General features: G+C 41.0%; 1 protein-coding gene across 4 annotated transcripts in view; it reads left to right on the top strand.

The window, feature by feature from the left end:
- The window catches only part of STARD13 (StAR related lipid transfer domain containing 13), a 147,898-nt gene that overhangs the window by 96,723 nt on the left and 38,515 nt on the right, over window positions 1-12,660 (top strand). For all 4 annotated transcript variants that reach the window (XM_075198982.1, XM_075198981.1, XM_075198984.1 and 1 more), the window contains exon 2: window positions 12,453-12,524. In XM_075198982.1, the coding sequence (XP_075055083.1) occupies window positions 12,453-12,524 (72 nt within the window). The remainder of the gene's footprint in view (window positions 1-12,452; window positions 12,525-12,660) is intronic.

Raw genomic sequence — 12,660 nt, 5'->3', positions numbered from 1 at the left:
ACATTATACTTTGCAATAACTACAACAGGACAATAAAATGAGCATCCTAAATTATGGCAAATGGGTTAAGTATACTGAGTTGTATAACTGACCTTACCAATCTAACCCAGACTGTAAAAGGTAACGTGGAAAGGTGTTGTTCTAACCGGCTGGCCACAAATATTATGTACCTATGTTTACTGTGACTACGCAACGTGTAGGTGTTTTAATCACTTATGTAAAGAACAATGAGCAAGTTTAATTGGAAGAAATGCTGCCTCTCTACAGGATGTACGTAAGTGTAATATGCCTGCGCTGACTCAGCACACCATGTTACTGGCACCACACTATGCCATTTGTTCGGTTAAACGCGTTTCACCGCTACGTCAATTAGACTGATGCATACAGTATTTGTGCCAGTCTGCTCACTGCAGGGAATGGGGAAGGGAAACCCCACTTGGTACATGACAGCTTAAATATCCATCTCACAAGTGTATAGGTTAGAAACAAAATTCCATATACACTACAGTATCCTTATAGTTCTGCCTGAAGGCAGCAACCAAGCTAACAAGAAAATCCAAACATGTTCATATCCCCAACTGATTACTAATTACTTATAATAAAGTTGTTTCTGACTTCTCTACATGTAACCTCCCACATACACACTTGTAGGACAGCCAAAACTTCTGTACGTTTCTTCCTGCTTTAAGTCACCGTGGATGTGGCTCTACCGTGTTTTTAATTGTTCCTGACGCATTCTAATTATTAAAAGCTCAGAATTATTGGTTGCCAAGTATTTGAGCACTACTTCTAAAACTACCTTTACTAGGATGTATCACTGCTATTTATAATGTGATACAGAATCTCCCGGTGTGACTTTACCCTTAGTCCTGCAAAGAAAATGTTAGATTTTACTATTTGAAACTAAACAAACTTGTAGATATCTTCTTTTAGCCAATGAGGGCTCAATGCAGAGGTGGTCCCCTCCACACACAAACTATAGTGCATGATTTGTAGAGGTGTTCCCTTCCCACTGTGCTCATCAAGTCCATCACTCATAATAACCATAGTTCAAGCCAGTGTTGACTAACCTGTGACACTCCAGGTGTTGTGAAACTACAAGTCCCAGCATGCTTTGCCAATATATAGCAACTTATTGCCGGAAGGGTATGCTGGGACTTGTAGTTTCACAACACCTGGAGTGTCACAGGTTAGCCAACACTGGTTTAAGCACAGATTATGTACATTCGGAGGTAAATATGATTCAAAAGCGCAAAAAGCAGTTTTTTAAAACTGCATGCTCAGTAGCTAAGGATACGTCTCAGGCTGAGATGCATCTTCCCCTTCTGCTTCTCCGCGCTTAGAGAGGTGGAACTCAGGAGGTAGTGGGCGAGCCTAGCAAAGGAAGGGTGTGTTCACAAGGGCTGGTGAGGATGTTGGGGGGGGGGGGCACTTTTTTTAAAATTATTATATATTTATTGGCTCGTAATTAAGCTATGGGATGCAATTAATGCTTTGAGCATAAATTGTGTAAACTCTACATAAGGCCATATAGGAGCTGTTGCACACACTCTGACAATTTTCATTAGCAGTGAAGAAAACTTGATTATCTGATTAATCTATAATAAATGCAATTAAACAATTGTTTAATGCGCAATCAGTGCAAGTCTGCGAGCTGCATTTTATAAATGTATCCCTGATTAATTGTTCGATCTGGTGACCTAATAGTACAGGATGCAACAGAGAAGTCTATAGTGTATAGTAATATAAATAAATGGTTATGATGATGATTATGATGAAGATGAACCCTGCGGTACAATTTATTGAGTTGTGTCAATGCAAAGCTTGGGAAGTTTCACCCTACAGTACAACTTATTGAGCTGTGCTAAGTGACATTGCGTAGGATAAATTCCATTGATTATACCTCTTTACTACAATGCGATATGCTGTCCAGCGGCTGAACCTTGGGGGACAAGTGAATAATTTTATTTGTAGGTATAGTCTAGTGCTATAGGCCGTAACCCATCCATCGTGGGGAGACGGGATCTATGTGAATGATTTATATGCTATCTCTGGTTTGATGATTGAAATTACACTGTAATAGTCCACAGGTTAGTATTGGAGGCTCCAGAGGTGAGTGCCCTGTTATTATGGGGGATTGTGGTACATTAATAATATCCAATGCATTTTAAGTGATATGTTTTATAAAACCCCAGTTGACAATAATCTCACAAGTCACTAAGGAGTAAGTAGCTATTTTACTAGGCCCCACATTGGTCCCTCTCGGTCCAGGTTAGGACACCAAGCACTAATCTGCCCCCTAGTGTAGGGCTATTTCCACCAGACTCACCAGGTTGGGCAGGGACAACTGGTGTGTGTATGTGAGGGGGGTGAGGTAGTCATAGACACCACCCACATCAAGAAGGGTAGGTTAGGAGCAGGGGCAAACGCAGGATTTGTAGAGGGGGGTTTCCACACCACCCCGCCAGTGGGCGTGACCAGCATGCATGGGGGCGTGGCTATAATTTTAGACAGTGCTTGGCTGCTCTCCAACTCCTCCTATCCTCATAATATACATGGGCAATGCTCAGTGTACTACTGTTAGGTGCATGCAGCTCTCTCTTTTCAAACAGAGCCGTGTGAAGCAGGGGCAGGGTCCTGCCACCTCAAGTATACAGTGCCTCAGGCTTGGAGGGGGTTTCCAGGCACTAGGAAACCCCCTCTCGGTTTGCCTATGGTTAGGAGTTCTAGCATCGGGCTGGGAAACAGTACTCTTTGCAAGCTATGGGGAGTTGGGTTGGGACGAGCTTCTGGCTACTGGCCAGGAGCTTGTGAACTGTATCAGAACCACTTCTGTAGCTGATGCAGCACCTCCATAGGAAATAATGGAACTTTCTGCTTGAGGATACAAAGACAATGTTATTGTTGAGAGATACCAGCTGAGATTATGCCGACATACAGTGAGGATACACTGTACAGCAACTTAGTAAGAAGACACCATTGTGTTGCCTTCTTGTGCCAAGAAATAGAAATACTTATATCATCTGGAAAATGTCTCAATTAAGCGTAAATATAATACAGATGGATGCTGTTGACAATGCAGCGGTTACTAATTTTTTTTTGTAGTCTGTTGTAGATCTTAAATTATTTCCATTTGTGTTAAAATGTACCCTGTGTAAAAAAACCAATAGATAAATGGAGATGATATAAACATTCCAAAACACTTATTTATTGCAGGAATAGGCTCTGCCCTGTAGAAATTCACTGAACATGTAACTTAGGGTTTGGAAACGACTTGGCAATGATTAATAATGTGGAACTATTTAATATGTGTTGTAAAGCCAAGGCCAGTAATGTCCAAAGAGAGTTGTCCTCGTCTACTATTAGTTCCCATGTTTATTAATACATGTGTTTCTGTTGTACAGGGATTTCTGAATCTATGGGAATTAGTCTTAAAATATCCTTAAACCAAAGTTGTTTTTTTGTGAAAGAGCTTCTAGCAACGCACACACAGATATAAAGTATATGGGAGACTTGTCAGAACTGAGCATACGTACGCCAGGGCTGCGTTGCGTGGGGAACATTTTTTCGGTGTGTTGCGCAACATATATAAAATATCATTCCGGAACTTGGAAACATTAATGATGTTCATGGAAACCTTGTCTACGGGAATTTTGACACATTTCTATTTCTAAAGAAGACAGATTGTTTTGAAAGGAATGTCTTTTGAATAACCGAGAGCTTCTTTGACACGCATAGAGTATTTCAGAATGATTGCTTGTGCTACAGTCTCTAGTAATGGTATATAGATTGATACATATCTTACCTCCCACTATGTCTGAGTGGTTCAAATGCATTGATTTTTATATGTCCATGGATGATCTGACCCTATCGGGCAGTAGTCGGAACTTTGAGTTTACAGCCACTTGGTTCATTTGGATGGAATTTAAAGAGACCAACGGCTACCGCATAAGAGTATTATCCTCTCTCACACCACATTAGCAACATTTACACTGAGATGGCACTATGCTGAGGATCCTGGAGTGGTTTCCTATTGCATACTGTGGTTTGTTTTTTTGGCACCTTAATTTGCACCCAATTATAACTCCTATTGCCCCCTCCCTCCTTCCCTTACCCCCCCTTCCCACATCAGTGTTGGTATATGTTTCTTCTGTACAAGAAAAACATATGTATGTTGCTGAACTGCTTTGCTGGTTCTCTGGAACTGTTATTGTTGACTACTGTTAATTATTATGCAACTCACAAATAAAGAATGCGTAAAAAATGAATGATGGATATCTTACAGTTCCCTACAATAGAGCATGAATACAGAAAAACAGTCTGTCGCAGATGGAAGTGGTCATGCACTGTATATTGACCTAAGTGTCCACTCATGGGGCTCTGAAAAGGACTCTTGGGTGACCTGGACCCAACAGCCCTTGGACTCTATATTATTTACAATAGGAATACTCTGTTTTTAAGGCATTTAAAGAAACAGTGGAGCTTGTTTATCAACGAAAATGGGTCTTTTGGGAGATATGTTTGAAGAAGGAATATATGCTCCTTATTGATAAATGAAATAGCATGTGTTTGTTTTAAATAATTATATTATTTTTTTATGAAAAATATCTATATTGTAATATTATTGTACTATAATGTACACCAGGGGCAAAATGTATCAAGCTGCAATTTGCATTTTTCAGCGATTATCTCTGGCATGTTTTGACCCACCAATGTACGAGTGGATTGTAAATTGCCAGTAAAGTGATGTAACCAAAATCGGCATTCTACAAATCTCCTTCCCTACTTCTAAGAGTACAAGTCCCCCTTATGTATGAAGCTGAGATTTTGCAAACTCGCCGCAATCGACACGTTGCTTTGGATAAGCAAGATTAGCAACCACATCACCTTTCCACTGTTGTCCAATGTTAATATAACAGGAGGCACAATACAAGTTTTAATTATGAGGGTTATCATGATTTATTGTTCAGAGGGGGAAAAATTACTATTAATTATCTTACAGGAGGGCCAGATTATTGTATGAATAAATTTGTCACATGCTTATGCGATCATCGTCACTATCACTTAGCACTTAGCTCTATAGCTGGTGCAAGTGATACGACAGAAAAACATGTACCTTTCAGATGCCCAAAGCTTGAATCGTATGTTACTGTGTGTGCTGGAGCTTGGCACGCCCTTACTTTACATTGTCTACATGCATATGTCCAGTTCCCTCCCCGTTCTGCCCCTGAAATTGTAGGCTGTAGTAAGAGTTCTTTGTGCTCGAAGATTAACTTGGATGATATTGCGTTCATTTGCGTAAAGTCTGTTTCTGCACAGCCATTTTCTGCAAAATACGGCATGTATCTGCATTTATATTCCTTAATGAATCAGGCCCCTAATGTATATTAATTTCTATAAAATATGTTCATTAAAAATAATAACTATCAGTAATCTGACAGTTGTATATATTAGAATGTTGTGATCTCCCCATACTGATATTAAGTAAGGTCAGAGTTAGAGAGTGAATCACGTATCGGTACATTTTCTCCATGATCATAGGACCTGGTTATTTTAAATAAATAAAGTTAGAGATAAGCATATCTCCAGCAGTTCCATTAGAGGAATGATACTCTATATTAAGGCAATAGTTTTACTTGTGTCAAATTGAGACATAAGTCGCATATCTGGATCAAATAAAAAAACATTTAAATTGTTGTACTCAGTTGTTAGTTGACTGACTAGATCCAAAGGTCTTTGGGAAGGATCTGGATACCGTTTGTTTCCCTCTCACCGAAGATCGAAGGAAAATTGTGGTGAAATGAAGTACCAAAAATTCTTCAAATATCTGGGTACCTGACTACTTAGAGCTTTAAAGAACCCTAGGCCGACCATAAAGAAAATCCTTCATTTTACAGCAACATAAACGTATCTATCCTGAATCAAATGTATTATGCTTTAATCCTACACATACACAGCACGAAGTACTCTAAAAACTTCTGTGAATCCTAATTATATCCCATTTCAGGATCACAAGGTTGGCTAACTTGGCATACACAAACCAATCATAGTCTTATGACTATTTTAACCCTTTTCGGTGCAGAAATCTAATGACTGCACACTGTTGAAAAATGTCACAATCTTATGCCAGGCGCACACTTGACAGTAGGTGACAGAGTATAAATCTCTAAGGCACTTTGTGCTTTAATACACAGGCAGATGGACATTTGCCCAGGGCCCATCAGAGCAGAGTGGGGGCACTAAGAGCTATCCTGGGTGGTGGAAACTGGGAAGGGCAGGGGCGAACGCAGGATTTAGAAGGGGGGGTTTCCGCAGCAGCTCCATTTCGGTGCGTCTGAATTCTACAGCAGCCGCGGCGCTGTCAAGCAGCATCCGCGGCAGTGCTGTATTATACTACAATACAGCACTGCCGCGGACGCTTCTTTGACAGCGCCGCGGCTGCTGTACAGTACCGTTGGTTCGCGGAGGGGAGGGGTTTCTGGGGAACCAGAAACCCCCCCCTGCGTGCGACACTGAAGGGGGAGAGATATATTTTGTTATAGCTTTAGCCCAAGTCATATCCTGAGCTCTAGCCAAATTTTACAACTATATTTATCACAAGCTTTAACCCAACACCTAAAAGATGTTTGTGTTTTATTATTGGCTGAATATGCAAAATAAAATGAGCTTTTTTTTAAACTATAACTAATATTGTATCTCTAATCACTATTTAGAATGTATCAAGCTCGTACCTTTTTTTCCGGAGTTTTATGCTAAAGTGAGCCAGACATATTGACTCGCGCTTACGCCTGTCCCCACCACTGCGTCATATAACTGCTGTTGTGGTTGTGAACTCATTATTAGTGTAGCCCCCTGAAGATCTAGGGGTAAATGTATCAAGCTGAGAGTTTTCCGGCAGGTTTGAAAAGTAGAGATGTTGCCTATAGCAACCAATCGGATTCTAGCTATCATTTTGTAGAATGTACTAAATAAATGATAGCTAGAATCTGATTGGTTTTTCAAACCCGCCAGAAAACTCTCAGCTTGATACATTTACCCCCTAGACTCTGCAGAAATTGTACCACTTATATGCTCTCTGCTACATCGAGTGTATTTAACCGTTTTAACCATTAATTACAGACAGAATAGAGCTTATAGTTACAGACTATTTTGCTTAATTTTGCATTCTTACTAAAAGGAAGTTCACAAAAATATACTTACCCTTGGCATTATGAATAATGATGGTAGATCTCAGAAAGTGGGCACTGTTCTGTTTACAAGACAAGAGAAGTGACTCACCCCTATTACTGGAACTTTCCTCTTCCTTTTCAAACTTCCAGAACTTCTATAATGATATACTGATGCATAGGCTGGCTATCGTAAAATATGGGCAATCGTGTCTCTTTGACAGCTATGTAATGCAAATTACTTACAGGATTTTTGCTTCCTGTTGATTAGCTGAAATAATTATGTATGTCTGAAAACTCCAATTATGACACAATGTTTAGAAAATAGTATCTGTGATACGAATAACAAAATACCCTCATTAAATAGCAACATATTATGTGCTGGGTTACCAGGTTGTGTTTTAATTATGTCTTTTGGGGGAAGCGGATCCTCTGAAGCGAATTAATACATTTATCATACAGCTATGGAGGGTCGCTTTCTGCATTTTATACAAGATAAAATGCAGTCACAATGGTGCATTGTGTAAGTCTAAGGCTAGTTATACACCAGTGGCGGATCCAGGGGGAGGGGGGGCGATCGGGGCAAACCCCTCTCCTCTAGCAGCACTAAGTCCATTAAATTTGGGTCCAAGATGCCGATCAAAATGGGTGAAGGGGGCGGGTCCAATTGCGGTCGCTGGACGGGGTTATCCGAGGCCCAGCCAATCAGAATGAAGGAGGAGGGTGATTATGCAAAATCGCACCCCCTAAAAATTAAATCTAGGTCCGCCTCTGGTATACACTACACGTTTTATAGCCAATTATTGTACCAAACACCTGATAAACAACCGTTTAGCCTGATACCGCATTAATGTGTTTACTCACATGATGAACGAGAGTCGTTCCAAAGTACCGATTGTCGTTTCATTTGATTGCTCATTCTGTTTAAAGATCTCGTTCCAACCTCCTTCCGCTCCTGCGGTGTGTATGCACTCACACGACTCTCTGCCCAGAGAGAGAGTAGTACCTGTCACTGTGTCTGTGTTGTTACATATAGAGAGCGCTGTAGGTGGATTAATTTGTCCGTTCGTTCTGAGACTAAATATTTTATTTCAGAATCACTAATCAAAAGCTAAAGAAATTTATAATGACATTGTGGAAAAGTCAACATTATAAGTGGTGGGATCAAAATGCAACTTTTGCTGAAGTGGTTTGATAATAATGATCTAATATTAAATAGATTATATAAATGCAATTAACAGATTGTCCCTGTACCTGGAATCCGTTTTTTAAAATTATCCTTGTCTTTAAGCAGCATTTATTTTCCACTAAATGTAGTGGGCCTGATTCATAAAGGAACGTAAAAAGAATGACCGTATTCAGCAAAGAACGGACCTGAAGATAAGTCTGTTGGTGAATCCAGGTCTAGGTCTGCTCTGCTCTGGGTGGTCTTAACAGCGATGCTGACAACCCCGACAGCACAGACCACGACATCATAACAGCGACTGCTTCAAGACTTGAAAGGATTGCGATGAATAAAGATGCCGGGCGCCTACAATGACATCACTCTTAAGCCTGACTGTATTGTTGTTGTTGTTAAGGTGGTAATTTAAGGAGTCCACGGCTGTACAATGTGCTTTAGAAAGGCACAGCCATGTCCTCCTTAAATCACCACCTTAACAGCAACAACAATACAATCGGGCTAAAAAGTGACGTCATTGTAGGTGCCCGGCATCTTTATTCATCGCAATCCTTTCAAGTCAGGTTTTGAATCAGTCGCTGTCACGATATCGTGGTCTGTGCTGCCCAGTGGTGGATCCAGGGGGGGGGGGGCGATCGGGGCAATCGCCCCCCCCTAGTAGACACTTGCTGCCGACAGCTGCACATTATGTGCAGGTCCGTCCAGCCGTGACAGGCAGGGACAGTGTGCTGCCCGGCTGCTCTGATTGTGTTTAAAACACACTGTCCCTGCCTGTCACGGCTGGACGACGGACCTGCACATAGTGTGCAGCCGTCGGCAGCCTGAGATGTTAGAAAGGGGGCGGGGTCTAAATCACCCCCCCCCTAAATCGCCCCGTGTACAACAGTTTTCTAGATCCGCCCCTGGTGCTGCCGGGGTTGTCAGCATCGCTTACAGATACCCAACCTCTCTTCTCTAACAAGACGCTGCAGGATACGTCCAATACATATGTGGAATATCAAGTCACAAAAGAACACAAACAAAAAAACCTATTCAGTTAATGTCACCTGTTAATAATATACAAAGCATTGGGAAAAGTTTGTTTTTGTTAGCCATAAAACTCATTTGTGAGGATGTTATGAATATCTACTATGCATAAAATATATTTTTACAGCTAGTTTTTCTAGCTTACATACACAGCTGTCATCAGTAGTTCCAGCACTTATACCTGTCCTGTAGCTGGTGCAAGTCATACTACTAAGAATCACGTACCGTTGAGATGCCCAACGCTTGAATCAGACGATGCTGTGGGCGCTCTAGTTTGGCATGCCCTTACTGTACATTGACTACATGCTTACACCCAGTCGCATCCCCGTCCTGCCCCTGAAATCATAGGGTCCTTTGAATTGGATGTCACTGCATTTATTGGTGTATAGTCTGGTTCTGGGCATGCGCAGTGTGATTTTACGCAAAATACGGCAGTATCGGCATTTACGTTCCCCCATGTTAAGTAGATGCTTTTAAATCACTCTTGAGCACACATGTTGCCTTGGGGTGCAGATGTGTTCTTTTAAAGATATCTGCAGTGTATCTTTTTCCTTCTACAATGAGAACTGCATGTACTCTCAGATGTTACAAGGGTTACCGAGGCCAAGGTATTAAACTGCCGTCTAAGTAAATAAAAACTAATCAGCTGGCGCAGAGTCTTTCCAGCAAAAGCATTGGACCAAAAAAGGAGAGCTCAGATTGGCCCAGCTAACTCTTGTTAATGTGTTTAGTCACAACTCAAAGGTCTCTGTTAAACTTGTGTTTATACTGGAGAGTTAGCAGCACTGTGTCTCCTACTGTACTGTAAAAAAAGGTTTTCCTGTAAGTACAAACATTACTTGTAACTATTTCTGATGCTTTTGCGTTCCCAAGCACGTCTGTCCATTGTTTTTGTTGGAGAAGAAACGTATGAGACCAGGGGGTAAATGTATCAAGCTGAGAGTTTTCCGGCGGGTTTGAAAAACCAATCCAATTCTAGCTATCATTTCTTAAGTACATTCTACAAAATGACAACTAGAATCTGATTGGTTGCTATAGGCAACATCTCCACTTTTCAAACCCGCCGGAAAACTCTCAGCTTGATACATTTACTCCCAGGTTTTGAAGTAATAAAAAGTAGCATAAAACTGCATCACTCACAGCTGCTTTTGGACCTGGTCACTATATTATTGTATTGCCCTAGTCTACCTTTACCAGGGGGCAGTTAGAGTCCTTACCCACTCCTATAATGTACAGACACAACTTTAATGTGATTTGTAGATCTACAAGCGTCATCATGCAGTATCAGTCATGGGCTTTCATTGGCACTTCCATAGTTTATCACTCATCATTACGTAGATTACGCTGGTACCCAATGGCCATGGGTGCCAGCAGGGGCCCAATGCTATTTTGCGTGCTGGGGGGAGCTAAGCTCTTTTACAGGCTCCTCCCCAGAGAACTAAGCCCAATGAAACTGGGCTGTTTTAGGCTATAAAAGAGAGATGCTCCCTGAGTAGCCTGGCGCTGTTTACTACTGCCACCAGCATAGGCGCTGGCTGTTTATTGTACACAGGGGCACTTTTTTACAGAACACTTTGTTACAGATGAGGTAGCTCAAACGGCAGGTGGTTGTCACAACCACGTCCTTTTTTTTTTTAAACTGTTCAGCGACTTCATAATGTATCTCATCAAGGGGGTATATTTGCTAAACTGTGGGAGTGGAGATGTTGCCTATAGCAGCCAATCAGATTCTAGCATTCATTTATTTAGTGCATTCTACAAAATAACTAGAAACTAATTGGTTGCTATAGGCAACTTCTCCACTTTTTCAAACCCGCAGTTTAGTAAATATACCCCAAGGTCTTAAAATCGTAAAAGCTGTTTGAGACCCCCAGGGAGTAAATGTATCAAGCTGAGCGTTTTCCGGTGGGTTTGAAAACTGGAGAAGTTGCTTATAGCAACCAATCAGATTCTAGCTATCATTTTGTAGAATGTACTAAATAAATGATAGCTAGAATCTGATTGGTTTTTCAAAGCCGCCGGAAAACTCTCAGCTTGATACATTTACCCCCCTTGTGTCTTAGTTTGATGCTATTTGATGGGCAGGTATATCTTTAGTAAATCACATACTGTGCATCAAATAGCATCTATAACCGCGTGGACTGCACTGAGCGTTCCATAGTTATAGATAAAAGTGATTAAAAAAATAATTCATACTAGTGTATGTTTTTTAATGTTACTTGACACATCCTTCCTGATTGCACTCTTCTCACGGACTACACTTAATTAGGGATGTAGAAACTGATATACCTATACCTGTAATTTCCTTTGTTTTCAGTATGATTATATAGATTGTTGTCTAATGTCCCATTGAAAAGAAAACTTTTTTTGTGTGCTGGAAATTTTTTCTTCCCCTGTGATAAAGGTACTGAGCACGGTTCATGTTCTTTTCATAGTGTATGGGCAGCATGGTGGCTTAGTGGTTAGCACTTCTGCCTCTCAGCACTGGGGTCATGAGTTCAACTACCGACCATGGCCTTATCTGTGTGGAGTTTGTATGTTCTCCCCGTGTTTGCGTGGGTTTCCCACTCTCCGAAAACATACTGGTAGGTTAATTGGCTGCTATCAAAATTGACCCTAGTCTCTCTCTCTCTCTGTGTATGTTAGGGAATTTAGACTGTAAGCTCCAATGGGGCAGGGACTGATGTGAGTGAGTTCTCTGTTCAGCGCTGCGGAATCGGTGGCGCTATATAAATAAATGGTGATGATGATGATGATTGTGTATCCTGTATCTTTTGTGATTTAACTGATCCCAGAAATGTAACTGGTACCTTGTTATGTGCACATCTCTATATACGTTTGATTGTAAAGGAGCTCCAGTAATTCTTTATCCCTATTACAGTATGTTCCCATGTCAGGACCTGTACCGTTAGTGTATTCTCCCTGCACGGCCTTTTTACTAGGAAAGTCTGGCTGGTATATTTTCTTTTTCCTTTTTACTGACTTCCCTGTACATGAGTACTACAAATGATCTTTGAAGTACAGTATTCATAAAACATGAAGGCCCAGGCAATGCATTTATTTTATGTTCTTATTTTTAGAAATCGAGGCGAAAGAAGCATGTGAATGGTTACGGGCTGCTGGATTCCCTCAATACGCACAGCTTTATGAAGGTAAAGGCACCAGCTCTTCTGATACAATTTGCCGTGCGTTTCATCCATGACATCACTCTGTTCCATCTCACTATACACCCGTGGAAGGCTGATTTTATGAGCTTTAAAACCATAATTATGCCAGCCGCTAAAAACA

This window comes from Mixophyes fleayi, chromosome 2, assembly GCF_038048845.1.
Source record: "Mixophyes fleayi isolate aMixFle1 chromosome 2, aMixFle1.hap1, whole genome shotgun sequence".
NCBI classification, from domain to species: Eukaryota; Metazoa; Chordata; class Amphibia; order Anura; family Limnodynastidae; genus Mixophyes; species Mixophyes fleayi.
Note: the sequence above shows the minus strand (reverse complement) of the source record. Positions and strands in the feature narration are given on the sequence as shown.